General features: G+C 36.7%; 1 protein-coding gene and 1 non-coding gene across 2 annotated transcripts; one reads left to right on the plus strand and one right to left on the minus strand.

The window, feature by feature from the left end:
* The first annotated feature begins 10,123 nt into the window (after nt 1–10,123).
* LOC146955042 (uncharacterized) lies at nt 10,124–11,356 on the plus strand. Its single transcript, XM_085747432.1, has one exon. It carries the CDS (start codon nt 10,124–10,126, stop codon nt 11,354–11,356), a length of 1,233 nt encoding a protein of 410 aa, XP_085603558.1.
* An 8,072-nt stretch (nt 11,357–19,428) lies between these two features.
* Nucleotides 19,429–19,535, minus strand: LOC146955043 (small nucleolar RNA R71). Its single transcript, XR_015025156.1, has one exon. It is a non-coding gene; the product is annotated as a small nucleolar RNA R71 (small nucleolar RNA).
* Between the last annotated feature and the right edge of the window lie 1,958 nt (nt 19,536–21,493).

Consider the following 21,493-nt stretch of genomic DNA (forward strand, 5'->3'; position numbering starts at 1 on the left):
TTAACAGTGAGATCATGGGAGCATCTACTTCTTTGCTACAAATTCATGGAATTCCTACCAAACAAGAGGAAGAAGAAGGATGATGTGTTCTTTCTGACATATTTGCCACCCTAACAGTGGTTGAAGCGTCAAGCTCAATGACGTAAAAGAAAGCGCTTGGTGGGAGGCAACCCACTATTTATTTTTCAGGTATGATTTTATTGCTTTCAAATACAAAAACACAAAAATATTTTTCTTTTCTTTTTAATATGAGGCAGGAAAGTTTTAAAAAAATTGTTCAAGTATACCTCCTGCCAAGAAAATCATGCAAGGTACTGATGTCTTGCGTGATTCTATCCTCAAAAGTTTTTCTGAAATCAAAGGAACTCAGGCATTTTTCAAGAAAACAAAATTTTTGGCCTGAGGAAGCAAAACATGCTCCCTGTTTGACCAAAATCGCGTCGCGCCTGTATATGGCCATAGCGGGATTTTCACAAGCAAAGAACCAAACTCCCTATTTTGAGGAAATCGCGGCACGCCTGATATTAGCCGCGGCGCGATTTTCCTCCTCAGCCTATAAAAACCTCACTGTTCATCATCATTTTTCATTCCATTCTTCCTACTTTTCTCTACCAAAACTATCCCTAGACTTTCCATTCACGAATTTCTTCCATCTTCATCTACTTTATCACTTCCTAAACATCATCAAACCACAATCCAACCACAAATTCATCAATCTTAACCATTATCATTCACAGTCCTTCACAATTTTCCCAAACTTCACAAAACTTTCCTTTCACCATCTTCCTTAACCACAAATGACCTCCAACCCACGAAACACCCGCTCAAAGAAAGCCACCAACCCCAAGCCATCCACAAGCAAAGCCAAACGCCCTCGTGCCGCATCCGAACCACCCGAAAACGCCATTCATTTCATCAATGACCAAGCCCAAAAGTTCCACCAATCCATGAAAAGTTTTGAAGTTGTGGGGGAGAGAAAGTTTGACTTCACAAGGCTTGTTAAGTATCCGTTCTTTGAGGCTGAATTACGAAGGATAGGGTGGACGAAGTTGAATGAGATGATCAGTGAAGCGAACAACAAAACCGTGATCGTCGAATTCTTTGCAAATGCACGGGTTTCCGATACACCCTTTCAATCTTTTGTTCGGGGAAAGATAATTGATTTCAGCCCTGAAGCCCTTAATGAATGGCTGAATGTTCAACCGCCGGAGGAGTGTTGGGTTGAGAAACTGAGGAGGGAGATATTTGGTATGACGGAGACTTCGGACCAGCTGTGGGTGAACCGTCCTAGGTTCTCAGTTGCGTTTGCTGCGGAGGCTCAATTGAATATGGGTCCGATTAGTGGGTCCTATGAGAGGTTTGGAGGCTCCCGTGAGCGCATGGAGCAATATTTTACACATCAGGAGGAGTATGGTATGCGCATGAGGAGGAAAATCACTGATGATTTCAATGCCACCGAGCAAGATCAAGGGGATGGCATCTTTGAGGGATTGAGGACACCAGGGGCTGGACACTCGGATGATGATGTGAACATGGGCTGATCTACTGATGGATTAGCATTTCCTGCTTTGTCTTTTATTTTCGGTTATTTTTCTTTTGATGTATTTTCTTTATTTTCTTTTTATGTCAAAGTCCATTGAACTTATTTCCCTATTGTAATTGCTCCTGCACTTGTTTATTATTAATGAATTTGTTTTGTTTCATGTGACCTATTCCAGTTTAGTAACAATTGTTTGATGAAACGGTATTCCAAAAGTTCTAAAGGAGGGGTGACTTGATTCAAAGGCGAAGTGTACGGCATTGCTAGGTAGTCAGTCACATACTCCCAGAAATCTCAGCCATAAGGTTCATTGCCAAATTTTGTTTTTCAATTTACTTATATTTAGATTAGTTTTCCATGCAACTACATTTCTAGAACTTGCATTGTTTCTCTATTATTGATTGGTCTTTGTTAATTACACACTGAGGCAAAAGTGCTTGGTCCTGTGAGCCTTTTTGAAGCCTACCCTGTTTTCATTTATTGAATTTATCCTTTCTTAACCAATTGTGAGCCGGTAGGAGTAGAACTTTTTGTTCGGTGACAAACTACAAATGAAGCCTAGAGCCTTTTTAGGATGATTACCTTGAAATTTTAATTTGAGTTAGGCTATGTAGGATGTTGCTTGATATTAAGTTTGGGGTTGCCTTTGGAATTTGCAACCTACTAAGTTTGGGGTGGGGGTACTAGAGAACAAGTGATGAAAAATGAAAAAGAATGAAAAACATACACACAAAAATAGGTGTATCAAAAAAAAAAAAAAGAGGAAAGAAATTGAAAAAGGGGCACACAATGTCATATCCGAGTAACTTCAAACTCGATGTGTCCCAAGCTTTTGATAAAGTTATTGAAAATGTTCTCTAGGTACCTAAGTTTTGTTTCAAATAGGGATTGGGGGATTGAATCTTGTTTTACACTTGTAGGAATGCCTAACTCAAATTTTGGGTAGCCTACTTATCCAAATATATCCCACCTTTCACCTAAGCCCCGTTATAATCCTAAAGATCTCAAAAGTGTGTAATGATATTGACTTTGATTGATGTTTAGAAACTTTTCAAGCGTATGGTAATATGTAGACCTGCATGTCGACTGGTAGAACCCTATTTCAATTTGATGCGAGGAGTTGTGAATTGGTGGATGCGAACAAGTCAAACTAGCTCATCTTTAGCTAGAAGGAGAATGAACTTTTGGGTACTATCGTTTTGTCAGGTAACTGTTATTTTACTGTCGTTTGTCACTGTTGCAAGCAAATTCCTTGAGGACAAGGAATGGTTTAAGTTTGGGGTTGTGATGACATGTTGTCATTACGTAATTTTTAGGACTTATTTTGACATTTTGATAGAGTTCCCATGCAATTTATACTGTTCTGGAGTGCAAAAAGCTGAAATATTGAAATCTGTTTTAAGCAAATCGCGCCACGCCAATTTCAAGCTGTGCTGCGATTTTGGAAGCAAAAATTCATCTTCCTTGTTTTAATGAAATCGCGGCACGCCAATATATAGACGCGGCGCGATTTTGACGGGTCAGGCCCATGACTTCTATAAATACTGCACTCAATCTGAAGAACAAGGGTTACGATTTTGGAGAGCAAAGTGCGATTTTGAGACATCGGAGACGGCTAGAAGGGCGATTTCTTCAACCTTTTACCAATTCACGTATGTTTTATTTCAATGATTGATTATGCTATTTGTAAACTCGATTATGAGTAGCTAAATCTCTTAGAGATTAGATCCGAGATGAATCTTTGTAACCCTAATTGACACATGTTGCTGTGAAACTCTATTTTGTTTATGAATTCAATTCTAGTTTATTCAATTCAATTGTTCTTAATGCTTTTTATATCTTGATCACATATAACCTGATTTTGTGAGAACGAATGACCACTGACCATGGCTTTCGACTTAGACCTAATTGAATTGTTCTAATAAACAGGGTTAGTCTAGGAATAGATAATCGTTTGTTAGTGATAATAGGTTAACGTTCGGTAAAACCTTCAAGAATTATTAGACCACCAAAGGGATTGAGGGCTGTAGTTTGAGAAGAGGGTTCTAATTCAAGGGATTGATTAGAGCTATTTTGTTAATCATCGTAAATTAGAAGAAGATTCATAACAAATAGGTGCGGTATACCAATTAGGGGAACTTAGAGGATTCAAAGGATCTGATCTCATCTCTGTTATTTTCTAACCAAATCTTTATTTTATGTTATTTAATTTTATGCAATCAAATCTATTGCCTAGTGGAAAACCAAAAATAACTTTTACGCATCCTAAATATTTTACTTTATTGCTGAATTGAGATTAACACAGTCCTCGTGGGATCGATATTTTTACTACTTCGATAGCGTTTTGGTACACTTGCCAGAAATCTATCACACCACTGATTGTATATCAAGTGTTCAATCTCAAACAAATTTCTTTGTATTTCTGTTTGTATAGAAGTCTCTTGCTTGTGTGCTTGAGCATAGGAAGTCTCTTGATATAGTTCTTGAGCATAGGAAATCTCTTGCAGTTGTGCTTGAGTAATTTTGAAGTTTCTTGCTAGTTGTAGCAGTGAGCAGTTGTAATCAGATATTACATTTTTAGTGAACTCTCCTTGGAAGTGCAAAGGGGACAGGACTACTTCCGGTTTGTGGAAGGAACATGTATAATTGCTTTGTCTCTCTCTCTCTCTCTCTCTCTCTCTCTCTCTCTCTGTGTGTGTGTTTTTATCCGCTGCATTTAGAATCTTAACATCACTTCAAAAGCTGAACTCTATCTGCTTCTGACCAGTGATTTCAGTAGGAGAAAACGAAGAAAAAGCTAACACAATTCAACCCCCCTTATTGTGTTTTTCTCACCTTCAATTGGTATCTAGAGCATTGGTCTGTTGTCTTAACACTTAACAGTGTAACAGAAAAAGATCTGAGAAAAACATGTCTGGTGAAGGTTCCAGTTCTGGTCAGAACAACAACAACAATGTTGTTCCATATGATTATGGTGATAAGAAAGCTGATTATGGAAAAGTTCCAAAGTTTAATGGAGATCCTGAAGAATTTTCTTGGTGGAAAACCAACTTCTGCAGTTATGTCATGGGTTTAGATGAAGAACTTTGGGATATCCTTGAAGAAGGTGTTGGTGACTTGGTCCTTGATGAAGATTGAGCTGTTGTTGATAGAATGAAACATACTCTTGCTCAGAAGAAAATTTACAAGAAACATCACAAGATCAGAGGTTCACTTGTTCTTGCTATACCTCGTGCAGAGTATATGAAGATGAGTGACAAATCCACTGCAAAGGCAATGTTTGCTTCTCTCTGTTCAAATTATGAAGGTAGTAAGAAGGTCAGAGAGGTAAAGGCTCTTATTCTTGTTCATCAGTATGAATTGTTCAAGATGAAGGATGATGAAAGTATTGAGGAAATGTACTCAAGATTTCAGACCCTAGTCTCTGGACTTCAAATACCGAAGAAAAGCTATGTTGCTTCTGATCATGTGAGCAAGATATTAAGAAGCTTGCCTGCTAGATGGAGACCTACGGTTACTGCTATTGAGGAAGCTAAAGATTTAAACACTTTAAGTGTTGAAGATCTTGTCAGCTCTCTCAAAGTTCTTGAGATAAGTCTAAATGAACATGAGCCTGCTAAAAAGAGTAAATCTATTGCTCTTACATCTAAAGGGAAGTCATCAAAAGCTCTTAAAGTTATTGAATTTGAAGAAGAATCACCTGATGGAGATTCTGATGAAGATCCTACTAAGAAGATTGCTATGCTCTCCAACAAACTTGAGTATCTGGCAAGGAAGAACAAGAAGTTTCTGAGTAAAAGAGGTGGTTACAAAAGCTTAAAAAAAGAAGATCAGAAGGGATGCTTCAACTGTAAGAAGCATGGACATTTCATTGCTGATTGCCCTGATCTTCAGAAGGAGAAATCAAAGGACAAGTCAAAGAAATCAAGCTTCAACTCAAGAAAATCCAGGAAGCAGATTAAGAAGAGTTTAATGGCAACCTGGGAAGATTTAGCAGTGAATCTGGGTCTGAATAGGAAGAAGCTGGAGATGAAGCAAATTCAGTTGTGGGGTTAGTAGCTACACTGACATCAGAAGCTGAACCTAACTCAGACTTTGAGGATGAAAATGAAGTATATTCTAAAATTCCAAGAGAAGAACTTATTGAGTCTCTTAAAGAGCTCCTTACACACTTTGAACTTAGAACCAATGAGTTGAAAGATTTAAAAGAAAAATACATTGATTTAATGAAACAACAAGAATCAACTCTATTGGATATAAAAGCTTCTGAAGAGGGACTTAGAGGCTTTGACTTCATTTGTAAAACCTATGAAGAAAAACTCAAATTTCTTTGTTAGAAGCTACAAGAAAAGTGTAATGGAAAACCTTTAAGTAAACATGAAATTGCTCTTGAAGATTTTATTATGTCTGGTATTGACATAAGCAAAGTGGCTTCTATGATTTACAGCATTTACAGAAACAATGGTAAAGGGATTGGATTTTCAGAAGGGAAACCTGATGAAGTCAGTCTTAAAGCATGTTATGAATGCATCAAGGAAGGGTTGGAAACCTTCTTTGTACCTGAAGGTGCTAAGTTTGAAACTGTGGTTCAGTCAGAACCTGAAGCTTCCAGCTCTAAGGATAAGAATACTTCAAAGCCAAAGAACTCTAAGCCTAAGGTAATGACAAACTTTGATTCTAAGACTTCAAAGATCAAGATTCTGAAGAGATCAGAACCTGTTCCTCAGAGTCTGTTGAAATCATAGTCTGATATTTTAAAGTCTCAGTTTCAGGAGAACAAGACAGTTGTTGTTCTTGTGAATCAAAACCAAAAGGTGTTAAACCCAAGTACTGATTAAACAAAAGCTGTCAAACTCACAGCACAAGGTACAAGAAGTGATGAGTAAAACTTCTAGTACTAACCTCAAAGGACCCATAAAACAATGGGTACCTAAATTTTAAATTGTCAATATTGCAGATATGCCTAAGAGCAAAGGAAAAGCAAAAATCATGGTACCTAGACAGCGGTTGCTCAAGACACATGACAGGAGAGAAGTCTAAGTTCCTCACCCTCACAATGAAAGAAGGAGGAAATGTGAAGTTTGGCGGAAACCAATCTGGAAAGATCATTGGTACAGGAATTATTGGTAACTCCTCTATCTCTATTAAAAATGTGTGGTTGGTAGATGGTCTTGAACATAACCTTTTGAGTATTAGTCAGTTTTGTGACAATGGTTATGATGTGATATTTGGTAAGACCAACTGCACAGTAATTAACAAGGATGACAACTCCATAGTGTTCAAGGGAAAGAGGATTGAGAATGTTTATAAAATCAACTTCTCTGAACTGGTTGATCAGAAGGTGATTTGCCTTCTATCAGTGAATGATAAGAAATGGGTAAGGCACAGAAGGTTGAGGCAGGCTAACTGGAGATTAATCTCTAAGCTTAGTAAGTTACAACTTGTTAAAGGCTTACCTAGCATCGACTATCATTCAGATGCACTTTGTGGTGCATGCCAGAAAGGGAAGATTGTGAAATCATCTTTTAAAACTAAAGACATTGTCTCAACCTCCAGACCCTTGGAATTACTTCACATTGATTTGTTTGGACCAGTTAATACTGCATCCTTATATGAAAGTAAATATGGATTAGTCATTGTTGATGATTTCAGCAGATGGACTTGGGTTAAATTCCTGAGAAGTAAGGATAATGTATATGATGTATTCAGTAACTTCTGCACTCAAATACAGTCTGAAAAAGAAATGAAGATTTTAAAATTAAGAAGTGATCATGGTGGAGAATTTCAAAATGAGCCATTTGAAACTTTTTGTGAAAAACATGGAATCATCCATGAATTCTCTTCTCCTAGAACTCCATAGCAAAATGTGGTTGTAGAGAGAAAAAATAGAACTTTACAAGAAATGGCAAGAACCATGCTTCATGAAAACAATCTGGCTAAACATTTCTGGGCAGAAGCAGTGAACACAGCATGTTATGTCCAAAATAGAATCTATATCAAACCTATCTTGGAGAAAACAACATATGAGCTCTTTAAGGGAAGAAGACCCAATATCTCTTACTTTCATCAATTTGGATGTACCTGTTACATTCTAAATAACAAGATCTACCTAAAGAAATTTGATGCCAAGGCCCAAAGAGGAATCGTTTTATGTTACTCTGAAAGGTCAAAGGCATACAAAGTGTATAACTCAGAGACACTCTGTGTTGAAGAATCAATGCACGTTAAATTTGATGACAAAGCCTGGAAATGAAACTCTAGAGCAAGGTGAAAGTTTTGCAGATATGCAGGTGCCTGAAGATTCTTCAGAACCTGATCAGACTCCTGAGTCTGAAGAGAGTCCAGAAGCTGAACCCACTCTAGAAGCTCAAGATGAAGTAGCTTCTGATGAAGCTCAAGGTGGTTCTCAAGAAGCTAATCGATCCAAGAATACTTTCAAGTACAAGTCTTCACATCCTGAGGATCAAATCATTGGAAATAAAGGAAGTCCTAGAAAAACAAGATCATATTTCAGACAAGAAGAGTCTATGATAGGACTGTTATCAGTAATAGAACCTACTATAGTTGATGAAGCACTAGCAGATGATGGATGGATATTAGCAATGCAAGAAGAACTCAATCAATTTCACACAAATGATGTGTGGGATCTGGTACCCAAACCTCAGCAGAAGAACATTATTGGAACAAAATGGGTATTCAAAAACAAGTTGAATGAACAAGGTGAAGTAGTCAGAAACAAAGCTAGACTTGTTGCTCAAGGTTACAGTCAACAAGAAGGCATTGATTATACTGAAACATTTGCTCCAGTTGCAAGATTGGAAGCAATCAGGTTACTTCAATCTTATGCAGTTAATCATCGCATAATATTATATCAAATGGATGTAAAGAGTGCATTTCTCAATGGAGTTATATCAGAAGAAGTGTTTGTTAAGCAACCTCCTGGTTTTGAGGATCTGAAGCATCCTGGCCATGTTTATAAACTTAAGAAATCACTATATGGTCTTAAACAAGCTCCTAGAGCTTAGTATGACAGACTAAGTAATTTCTTGGTTAAAAATGATTTCAAAAGAGATCAGGTTGACACAACACTCTTCAAAAGGACTCCTGAGAAAGACACTCTTATTGTGCAGATATATGTTGATGATATAATATTTGGTTCTACTAATGCATCTCTTTGCAAGGAATTTTCGAAGTTAATGCAGGATGAGTTTGAAATGAGCATGATGGGAGAATTGAAGTTCTTCTTTGGAATTCAAATTAATCAGTGTAAAGATGGAATCTATGTTCATCAAACAAAATATACTAAGGAGCTTCTGAAGAAGTTCAAGCTGGAAGATTGTAAAGTGATGAACACTCCAATGCATCCAACCTGAACCTTAAGCAAAGAAGATATTGGATCAAAGGTAGATCATAAGCTGTATAGAGGTATAATTGGTTCTTTGTTATACCTCACTGCATCTAGGCCAGCTATTTTATTCAGTGTATGCTTGTGTGCAAGATTCCAATCAGATCATAGAGAATCTCATTTAACTGTTGTTAAGATAATCTTCAGGTATCTAAAAGGAACAACAAATCTTAGACTCCTCTATAGGAAATCCTCAGATTATAAGTTGGTTGGATTCTGTGATGCTGACTATGCTGGTGACAGGATTGAAAGGAAATCAAACAGTGGTAATTGCCAGTTTCTGGGTGAGAATCTGATCTCCAGGGCTAGCAAAAGACAAGCAACTATTGCTATGTCTACAGCAGAAGCATCATACATCTCAGCTGCAAGTTGTTGTACACAACTACTTTGGATGAAACATCAGTTGGAAGACTATCAGATTAATGCTAACAGTATACCCATTTATTGTAATAAAATTGCTGTTATTTGTTTGTCAAAGAATCCAATTCTACATTCAAGAGCCAAGCATATTGAAAGCAAACACCACTTTATCAAAGATTATGTTCAAAAACAAATTTTAGATATACAATTCATTGATACTGAACATCAATGGGCTGATATATTTACTAAGCCTTTAACTGTGGAAAGATTTGATTTTATAAAGAAAAATTTGAACATGCACTTTGTGTCTAATTAAATTGCTTGTCTCTGAATAGGAATTCTTCAGAAGCTATAGTCCATCAGAAGCTCTTCACTGAGGTTCTGAGGAAAATGTGCTTCTGAAGATGACATCAACATCTGAACTCCAGAAGCTGGATTTTGTGCTTCTGAATAGCAGAGTTAGTGGAAACATTGGAAGTTACTTTTTGGTAGCACATGTCCCACTAACTTGGCAGTTACTCTGAGAAACTTTGACGTGGCTTAAGTGTGTTGGTGTATAACGTAAGAGGGCAATGATGCTTTCACGCTTTGAATGTACTATCTCGCGGCCCCTATTCCATTAATGCTATGTTTGTTTATCCCCTTCTGAATTGTAATCCTTTTTGCTAAAAACACTTAAACAAAAACACACACTACTCACTTCACATCATACACTTTCTGATTTTAGACTAAATCTCTGCAAATCGTATTTTTCAAAATCAAAACCCTAGAACCCTGTGGATCAAATGACAACTTCAAGTTCAAATCGAGGAACCTCCATGGAAGTAGCTACTGGTGAAGCATATCAGATTAGAGGGAGAACGATGAAGATAGAAGAATGGGAATTAATAGTTCAAGTGGAGAACCCTGTGGATTTCATCTCATTAGCTCATCATAGTTGTGAGCTCAGAAATTTCTTTCACGTACAAGACTTGGAGGGTTACTTCTGCATGCTGATTGGTCAAACGTATGAGAATCTGATCAAGCATTTCTGGGTTAGGGCTGAAGTTTATGATATTCATGCTGCTAGGTTGGAAGAGCATGAAAAGGTTCTGATTGATCCCAGCCTGGAATGGATGACCAGAGAGCAACTTGGTTTGAAACCATTCACCTGTACAGAGATTCGTTCAAGCATCATGGGAATCCCTGTTACTATCACAGAAGAAGTTATTGCAAGGGCATTTAGAAGAGAAGCTGAAGGATCCTATGAAGAGGGTCTGGATAACAAGACAAGTTCTTGGATTGAGGTGGTGAACATGACTATGTTCAACAGTACAAAGAAAGGAAAGTATTGTGATCTGAAGATGGAATACAAACAACTTCAGAAGATCATGACTGAAAATCTTCTACCCAAAAGTGGAGGTGGAGATCAACCTTCATTAGAGCATAAAGTGTTCCTACATTTCTTCATAACTAAGGAGAAAGCAAATGTGCCTAAGTACATTTTCAATCATATGATGTGGGCACTGAAGGAAAGCGAGGACAGTAACAGAAGTTGGATCCCCTATGGAAGATTATTGTCTGAAATTTTCCATCAAGGAGGGATTTTGAAAGCAGTCAAGCAATCTAATATTATATCTGATCATCAACTTGGCACAATGACTGGCAAAGTTATAAATGGTCGCACTTATAGGAAGATGCTCCTGATCAAGAAAGAGGAATACACTCAACTTAGCACTGATCTTAAGGAATCATCTATTGTATCCAACTTAATGGATGATTTTCCTCCAATCTGCAGACAAGATCCTCCTGAAGTGAGAGCTCATTATGTGTGTGAGCACTGGCAAAGAGCTGGAGAAACTATCAAGTATGATGACATTCCAGAAACAATGTATGGTGGTGCTTTGCCTGTTGCTAGAAAGAGGAAATCAAAGAAGAAGGCAACTTCAAAAGCTGATGATGAAGAAGCTTCTGAACCAAAACCAAAACGTGCCAAGAAAGTTAAAAGAGCATCTCAAAACAAGCAATTGGTTCTGATGTACCATCTATTGAAGATGAAGTTCAGGACTTAGTACCTACTAAGATTCTGGATAAAAGAACCAGAAGTGGGAAGTCAGTTGGCACTTCACAATCCCTACCTTCTCAGCCATCAATTCCTAAGAAGAAGATGGAGCATATTGTAAGGAAATTGAAGGAATCTACATATGTGATGGAAGAGGATGATCAGGTGGAAGCTGCAACTGGGTTGGTTACTAGGGAAGTTAAAAGGAAGAAAGTTGCTGATGCTGCTGCTTTGCAAAAAGCACTTGAGATTGCTGAAGATATTGAAGTTCCTATTGAAGATTTGCTGAAGGAATCAATATTTGAAGCTGCTCATCAGGTGATTGAGCTAATAAAGGATCTTCAACAACTAGTGAAGACTGGTGACATATTGAATGCTGCTGAAGAGACTCAGAAGGAGGAAACTACTCTTTTAGAAGCTACTGCTTTGGAAGCTACAAGAGGTAACACTAATTCTCATAACATCTCTAATGCAATAGAAGTAGAATCTAGTTTAACCTCAGCCTCCCACTCAACATATGTTTCAACCTCTTCATACATAGATGATATTCCATTGAATAGTGTCTATGCAAACTTACATAAATCCTTTTCCCCCCTCACCATCTACCAAACACCAGAAACAGCCTGATGATGATACATTTGTGCCTATGTATCCATATGTTTTGGATAGAATAGATGGGATGGCACAAATGAGATTCAATGTTTGTGAAAGACTACCTGCCAATCATCCTTTATAACCACCAATGATTGAGCCACTTTAATCTATACCCACTTTAATCTATACCCGCTGATTGAACCACCAATCATGAGGAATCATCATCATCTCATCCCAAACCAACTACCCAAACTTCTGATCCATCTATTTTGGATGAACTGGCTAATCACTATTCAGGTGAATTACCAGGATTTGAGCCTAATCTAGAAAGAGCCTCTGAAATAGCTTCTGATAAAGTTACTTTAGAAAACCCCCAACAACAAGAACCTAACCTACAAATGGCCTCAAATACCTGTATTGATCTGATTATTCATCTTGAAATTCAACCATATCATCTTAATGCCACACACTCTAATATATCTTTTGGCATTGAATTAAGAAATCTAGCCAACAAGAAATCTACATTTGACAAATCTTGTACTTCTGTGAATTTTTTTCCTTTTCAGAAGATTCTACACTTGTTGTGCAACCTTTAAATATAGCCTTACCTTCAGAAGCTTCTCTTAATTCTCAACCTTCACATGAACACTCCAAAGAACCTAATGTCATGATCACATCAGACTCTGATGAAGATGAACAACCTACTTAATGGTTTAGGCCTGGATTCCTAAACAAACCCTTAAGCTCATCTTCAGCTTTTGTTCTAGAGTCTATTCATGATCCTCCCTATATTCCTGTTACTGAAACCAGCATTTCAACCATCATAGCTGTTGAACCTACCCAACCTGCTAACAACATGTCCATAGACTTACCTACATCTACCACTCAAACTTGTCCACCTGTCCAAACCACAAATGTCTCATTCCCTCATACCCTTTTACTAGATTCTATTATATTGCAAGAGGTGTGTGAGAACATTTTTAAGGATCTGAACAAGTTAGTGAAGACCAGGAACAATTTTGTACATGAAGAAGACTGTGTGAATGAATGGGGTAAACTGAGAGATAGAGTAGACTTTGTCATGTGTGAACTTCAGAAGATATCTCTTGAAGCACATGATGAAACTCAAAACACTCTCAAAGACTGGTTCAAGGATGTTATAAAGAGCATGCAGGAAGTGGAAATCAAGAGGGATTAAGAGAAGAGCAAGCTATACATTTTAGACACTCCTATCTTCTTGGATGCCTCTGGTATCATTTCTTCAAGTGTACATTCTGAGAATCTGGATCTCAAGTGGTTGACTAAGCTGAAAGTCCAAACAGATTCTCCAATACTTGAAAAATTGAAGAATGATTCTGAGCTAGAGAAAGAGAACAAGCTGCTGAAGAAGGAACTCCTAGAGCAAAGATTGTTATTTACTGAATACAAGAGGAAGACAGATGCTTAACTAGAAGAAGCAAGAATCATAGAGGAAAATCTGATCAGAAGCAACAATGAGTTCAAGGAAGAAATGAAGCTACAATCAGAAACCACAAACAGCTTAATCAGAGATCTAATGGATATGGTCCACAGACAAGCCAAGCCTTTAGTTGCAAACTCTTTGGCTTGTTTATTTTTTATGTTTGTGCTTCTGAATATTTTGTGCTTCTGACCTTACCTTCTGTGCTTCTTGTTGGTCTATATGGCTAGATAGTTACCAAGCTAAAGGGGGTGAATAGCGCTTTTGAAAAACTTTTACGGAGATTTGATAAAAACGGATTTATTGAAATTGACTATTTGAAAGTTGCTTGAACAATCACAAACAATGAATTAACAAATATCAAATATATGTTGAATAAGATTTTATCTTAAAATTGAGATATTCACGATACAAATCTTTTGACACAATCAATTATTAACAATCCTTAAACAAGATACAAAATGACATACAATTTCAAACCAAACCTATATGACAATAAACCTAATTATCAATTGGAAATACAAAACACATGAATTTGAATAATTGAATAGGTATTGCAATTAATTGCTCCAAGAGAAATTGTTTTAACCTAAATCAAACAGATTTAGATTAATTTGTTGGAACAAAATGTGTTTAACATTACCCTTTGAGAGTTTTGATGATAACAAGGTATTAAAAATTGTCAATTGGATAAGCTAATATTTGTTCAAGTGTACAGGACCATAGACAAAAATTTGACATCTTAAATAGGTTTTGGAAGAACAATAGAGAGCTAAAGAATCAACAAAAAGGAAGCTTAAAGCATATGAAGAGAAGTTCTCTTGAAGTATAGTGCTCCTGAAGTGATGACGTCATCAGAAGCAAGTTCATCAGAAGCATCTCATCAGAAGCTGAAGATCACCAGAAGCTGAAGTTCATCAGGAGATGCAAGACTTAAAGCTTCAAAGGCTGTTCAATAGATTTAATCTCGTCTAAGCATTGCAGAAGACTGGAATAGTGAAGCAACAACTATTTTGAAAGGATTTGAAGGCATTGGATGCTTGTTCTTTAAAGAGCGTTGACAAAGTACAATTGTACGAAGTGTACAACCACTACCTCCACTACTCTGTTTTGTCTCTGCTACTAGATAAGAAAAACAGCTATGCCTGTAACGATGTTCCTTCACAATTGGAATGGATTTGAAATTGATCCTTCATAGGACAATAACCATATCAGGAAAAAGATCATTGGTGATTGATCAAAGCTTCAAACGACTCTATTTTGATGTGCTGGCAATTCACAACGTCTCTTTCACACCTCTATATAAAGGAGTGAAGACTTAGAGATTGGCAAGGACTCAACAACAATTTACTAGTGCCAAAACTCTACCGAAATTGTTCTGCAATCAAAGTTCACTTATAATTTCTTTTTCAAAGTTCATATCTTAGAAATTCTAGAGTCTTAAGAGTCTATATCTGATTTGTATTGTGAACACCACTGATTGTATATCAAGTGTTCAATCTCAAACATTTTTCTTTGTAATTCTGTTTGATTAGAAGTTTCTTGCAGTTGTGCTTGAGCATTAAAAGTCTCTTGATTGTGTTCAGGAGCATAGGAAGTCTCTTGCAGTTGTGCTTGAGTAGTTTGAAGTCTCTTGCTAAGTTTAACAGTGAGCAGTTGTAATCAGATATTACATTTTAGTGAACTCTCCTTGGAAGTGAAAGGGGGACAAGACTACTTTTGGTTTGTGGAAGGAACCTGTATAATTGCTTTGTGTCTTTCTTCTTTCTCTCTCTCTCTCTCTATTTATATCCGCTGCAAGTTAGTCCTGAACATCACTTCAGAAGTAGAAATCTATCTGCTTCTGATCAATGTTTTCAGCTTAGGAGAAATTGAAGAAAAAGCTAACACAATTCAACCCCCCTTCTTGTGTTTTTCTTACCTTCATAATCTGTTGAGAAAACACTACTTAGGTCAAAGCTAGCAATTCACTAATGAATTATTCAAATACTCAAGTTCTATAATGAAAGTGTAGAGAGAGAGAGAGAGAGAGAGAGAGAGAGAGAGAAAACACCGAGAATTATAGTAGTTCACCCTTGTTCGTCCTCGCTAAGGGCTACGTCTACTCTTCTTGATGAAGTACGCCTTCCACAATGTCATCCACTATGTATGAAAAGTTGATTACAATGTTTACAAGAGTTCCTTCAAATGAAAGCCCTAATTCTTCAACTCCTATGTAAAACAAAGCTCCCCCAAACTTCAAGTACCCCTTGAATTTGGTGCTCCTTGAATCTTCAGATCCTTGAATTGCCCGTGCACTCCTTCGAACTCTTCACTCGAGTCTTCAATGCTACGTCCGACAAACAAACCCCCTTCGACTTCAAGAACGGTTAGAAAGACCCCCAAGCCCTTTGGAGGTGGAATGAGATTATTCACTTCCTTTAGAGCCTTGATTAATCCCAATCAATCTCATTGAGAGGACCAACTTACAATCCCTACTAGCACCCTAGAGAATCTACACACTCAAAGACAAAGTGATTCTAAGAAAAAGTGTTTAATCTTGAAGAATGTATGAGCAATGAGTTTTTGAGACCTAGAGAGAATAGATGCAAATGATTCAATGAATTGGAAGTAATGAGGATATTTATAGGAAGAGGAGATAAGACTAAATTTTCGCACAAAAACAACAGGTTGAATCAATTCACTAAGGGTGTGTTTGGTAAAAATAAGCTATAAGCTAGCTGATAGCTGATAGCTGAAAAGCTAGCTTATAGCTGATGGCTGATAGCTGGTAGCTTATAGCTGAAAAGTTAGCTTATTAAAATAAAAAAGTGTTTGGTAAAATTAGTTGTTGAAGTGCTGATAAATATAAAATGACGTAAAAGGACATGTTTATTTATTTTTTTTTATAAATCTTTTATACAATTTTTATTACTTGATGTATTTCTTTTTAAATGTTTAAATTTATTTTAAAATATTTTCATCTTCACAGTAATAAATGTACTTTATGAATTCAATTGACATTTTTTGTTCGACAAATTTTCATTTTTTGACGAGTTTTATTTAACTATACTTGCTTCACTTTTTATTTATTATATATTTTATTTAAAATTAAATATTATGTGAATTAAATGGAAGGTCATAAAAAAAAGAGAACAAAAAAATATAGAAAACCATACATAACTAGCTGTGAGTGAGGTTGGTTGTCGTAAGCAATTAGTGGGAACGTGGGTGGTTTATTTCTATATAAAAATAATAAAATTAAATTAACAAGGTTAAAATTGGAAGAAATTATAAGAAGCTACAAGCTATAAGCTCAAAAGCTACTTGAAATAGCTTCTCAAAAAAAGCTATAAGCTAACGAAAAAAGCTTGTTACCAAACACATCACATTTTGATCTAACAAGCTTATAAGCTAATTCAACAAGCTATAAGCTAGCTTTTTGTTGTTATCAAACACAGCCTAAATATGTGGATCGATTCAGACAGCAAAAAGACACACCAGATAAGTATGAAGGATGATACGACTCAAGGTGCCTGTGACTCGATTCAAACGTACCCAGATGAATATTGAATTGATTCAAGCATCATGTGAATCGATTCAGAGCAAGTCAGAAACTTTTGTGAGATGATTCAAACAGAAAAGAAACGATGCATGGATGAATCGATTCAAATATATGTGAATCGATTCAAATGAAGTCAGAAACTTTATTGAATCGATTCAGGCTGTGATGAGTCGATTCAATTTGATTCACAATGAATTTTGACACTTTTTCAAACGACACGAGACATCAAGAACAAACTAAACAGACTCCAGGGTGCTTTAACATGCTACATAACAGAAACATAAAAATATCTAAACTTTGCTAAAGAACATCATCAAAAACATAAAAACTAAACAATGAGGGCTTCACTTCTGAACTAATATTATTTGTCTGTTTTTGAATTAATTTTTCTCACTGTTTTTCTCATCTATTCTTTTTGTCTATAATTTATGTTTTTGTTGATGACAAATCGGGGAGTAGATGTATAGTATTTATAGGCTCTGAGCCCCATTAATTTAATTCCTAAACAAGTTAAATTAATAGGACCTTCTTCTCATCTTTTATTCTATTTAATGTGAGATCATTCTTATTGTTATTACATTTTTATTGATGAATTTAATTAACATGGATAGAACTCAGGGGGAGATTACAAACCTCACCTTAATGTACTATTAGACTCCAGGGGAGCTTTGATGAGTCATAATTTAGTCAAATTTAATGCATTATTTAGTACTGTTTTATTTAGATTTAGTTTTATTTTATTTTAATATTATTTCCTTTTTGAATATTTTACTTAAAATTGCTTTTTATTTTATTTTAGGAATGAATATATGGTGGAAGGTGTCTTGGAGCAAAAGAAAGAGGACTGAAGCAAATACAGTGCAAAAATACGAAGATACGAGACAAAAATATGTCTCCACCAAGTCAGAACCTTGGCACGGCCAGTGCCAACATGTGGCACGGCCGTGCCACCCTTCAGGAGGCTCTTTTGCTGCTTTTCTTCAAGCCCAAGTTACCCTGTTGCAGCTTTACTGATTTGCCCTTATAGTTGCTTAGTTTTTAAGTCAATTGTAAAGCTATAAATAGAGGAGCACTCCATCATAAACATTCACCTCTTTTTAGAATATTTCAATACAATTATTTTAATAAAGATTCTTTCTTCCCTCTACTTTCTCGCAATTTATTTTACTGCTTTCTCTCTTCTTCCCCCATGTCTACGATGAACATGAGTGAGTAGACTTCTTCTTGTCTTGGGATTGTTGGGAAAGTCTAATGACATAATCCTAACGAACCAAGCTTTAACCCTAATTATATGTAACCATAATTTCTAATTTAGATTCACCGTTTTAACATGGATTAACCATTATCAAACTGTAGAAGCGAAAGTGGAGGGTTTGATAATTGTTAATCCATCATCCCAAACATCAATTCATAAAGCGAGAGCGGAGCTTTGATGTTGGACCAAGTGAATCTAGACAATAATTGCAAAGGCAGCGAAATAGTCTTTGCAATTATTGAGACACAAGTAGTTTCAATCCTTATAAGCATCTTCTAGTAATCAAGTCAGCGAAATAGGCTTGGTTACTAGAAGTAAACTCTCACCGGACTTTCATCGGAAAGGTGAGGGGCTAAAGGGAAACTGGTCTTTAGAAATTAAGGTATAAACCATGGAATTAGAAGTTAAAGTCTTGTCTAGTGAAAGATTTGTTATTATGACAAACCAATAATCCCGAGGCATCTTTATATTATTGTTATTTACCTTCAGCAATCAAACCTCCTTTTTACAAACTTTCTTCTCCTCTAATCATTCTTTTTAAGTTAATTAAGTTGAACAACTCCCTAGCGGAACGATACTCTTCTTACTACTATTACTTCGATAGACCGTGCACTTGCGGTTTGGCTCTATCAAGTTTTTGGCGCCGTTGCCGGGGAGTTAACTAATTTAACTAACTTTTCTTTAGTGATTAGAATTCTCTCTTCTTCTTTTCTTTTTCTTTTTGTTTTTATTTTTATTTTTCTGTTATCACTAACTTCTTGGGTTCTCAATTTTTTATGCGAAAAACCAGAAATCGAGCGGTACTAATCCCCGAGTTCGAAAGGTATTTGCATAAACGAAAGAGAGACGCATGAAATAATAGCATCATGGCCAATCACACTCTCAAAGAGTATGCAACGCCGTCTACGGCTGAGCCACAAGCTATTATTGTGTACCCAACGGTTGAAGATGACAATTTTGAAATTTAGCCTGCCCTACTTAACTTGGTGCAGCAAAACCAATTTTTGGGATCCCCCCACCGAGGATCCCAATCTTCACATCTCCGTTTTCCTACGAATTAGTGGAACCATGAAGGAGAACCAAGAGGCCGTAAGACTTCATCTCTTTCCCTTTTCCTTAAGGGATAGAGCTAGCGCTTGGTTCCATTCCCTCGAAGTCGGTTCTATTACTTCATGGGATCAAATGAGGAAAGCATTCCTTGCCCGATTCTTTCCCCCATCCAAAACTGCTAAACTTAGGGACCAAATTACTCGGTTCAATCAAAAAGATGGGGAGTCTCTCTACGATGCGTGAGAGCGTTTCAAAGAAATGCTTAGACTTTGTCCCCACCATGGTCTTGAGAGTTGGCTCATAGTCCACACCTTTTATAATGGCTTATCTTATACCACTAAGATGTCTGTTGATGCAGCAGCAGGTGGAGCTCTAATGAACAAGAACTACACGGAGGCATACGCCTTGATTGAAGACATGGCCCAGAATCATTACAAATGGACCGACGAGAGAGCCATCACTAGTTCTTCATCCTCCAAAAAGGAGGCAGGTATGAATGAAGTCTCTAATTATGATCACCTTGCTTCTAAAATTGATGCATTAACGGAGAAATTTGAAAAATTCAACGTTAGTGCCATCAATTCTGCTTCTACTCCTTCTTCTTGTGAAATCTATGGTATAACTGGTCATGTTGGTGTTGATTTCCAACTAGGTAGTGCTATGAATGGTGTTGAGCAAATGAATTATGCTCAATACAACCAAGAGATGAGACAAAATCAAAATTTTTACAAAAATCAAAATCCCTATGGACAAGTAGCACCATCTGGTTATGCAAACAACCAGAGACTCGCTCAGAAATTTAATTTGGAAATTTTGTTGGAAAATTCTATTGCCAACCAAAACAAACAACTTTAAGAACTTAAAAACCAAACTGGATTTATGAACGATTCTCTTTCCAAACTCAATACCAAGGTTGATCTTATTTCCACTCATTCTAAAATGCTTGAAACACAAATCTCCCAAATAGCACAACAAGTGTCCACTCTTTCTCAAACACCGGGAGTCTTCCCTGGTCAACCTGAAGCCAACCCTAAAGCTCATGTTAATGTCATATCTTTTGGGGGTAGTAAGTTAGGAGATACTGTTACCAAGGTTCAAAACATTGAGAAAGAAAATGTCAAGCCTTTAGGTGAGAAAACTATGATAGAACATGAGAAACCGCTTGTTGAGAACAAAACTCCATCCCCCTTAAATCTTGCTAAGCTTAAATTGGAGGGTAAGTTTGAGAAATTTGTTAACATACTTAGGAAGATTTGCATTAAACTTCCTTTTGCAGAAGCTTTATCTCGGATGCCTCTTTATGCTAAGTTTTTAAAGAAATTTTTTTCAAAGAAAGAGCCTATAGAGCATAATGAGACAATAGCCTTGGCTAAGGACACTAGTGCAATCATTCAGAAGACACCCCCTAAGCTTAGAGATCCAGGTAGCTTTGCCATACCATGTGAAATTGGGAGTGAAACCATAAACAAAGCCTTATGTGACTTATGAGCTAGTGTTAGTTTGCTGCCTTTGTCTCTCTTTAAAAGGGTGGGGATAGGAGAGTTGAAACCTACCGAGATAGAATTGAAACTAGCTGATCGTTCTACCATGAAACTAGTAGGATTTGTTGAAGACATACCTGTTAAGATAGAAGGGATATACATCCCAACTGATTTTGTAGTTGTTGACATTGATGAGGATGATGACATCCCTATAATCCTAGGTAGACCTTTCCTCACAACTGCGGGAGCTCTAGTTGATGTTAAGCATGGTAGGATAGTCTTTCAAGTGAGTGACAAAATGGTAGGCTTTGAGTTGGAAAATGTTATGAAAGGTCCCGCTCTTTACTCTTGTTGCATGATTAAAGATCATGATGTGAAAGAACATTTTATAACGTCATCTACACAACATGATCTCTTTGATCCGTTTTAAGGACTTTTTCTAATCGTCAAGCTAGTGACTCTAAAAGAGCGCTTCGTGGGAGGCAACCCATGCATTTAATTGCTTTCGTTTTGTTTGTTTTTCCGTTGTTTTCAGTGTTTTGTAGGTAATTGTCCGAGTGTGATTCAGGAAAAAACTGAAAAATCTGAAGCCCCCAGGACCAGAAGGTTGGCACGGCCGTGCCAGGTTTTTCAAGCAAAATTGAGGCATGAAGTCAGAAGGTTGGTGTTATACCCTAATTTTGGACCTAAAAATACTAATCAAACTTTTCCTTTCTTGCATTTCAAGTTATTTGAACTATCTCTGATCAATTGCATCTTTCTCT

Source organism: Medicago sativa, chromosome 1, assembly GCF_051527215.1.
Source record: "Medicago sativa cultivar Bolivia chromosome 1, Bolivia_mono, whole genome shotgun sequence".
NCBI classification, from domain to species: Eukaryota; Viridiplantae; Streptophyta; class Magnoliopsida; order Fabales; family Fabaceae; genus Medicago; species Medicago sativa.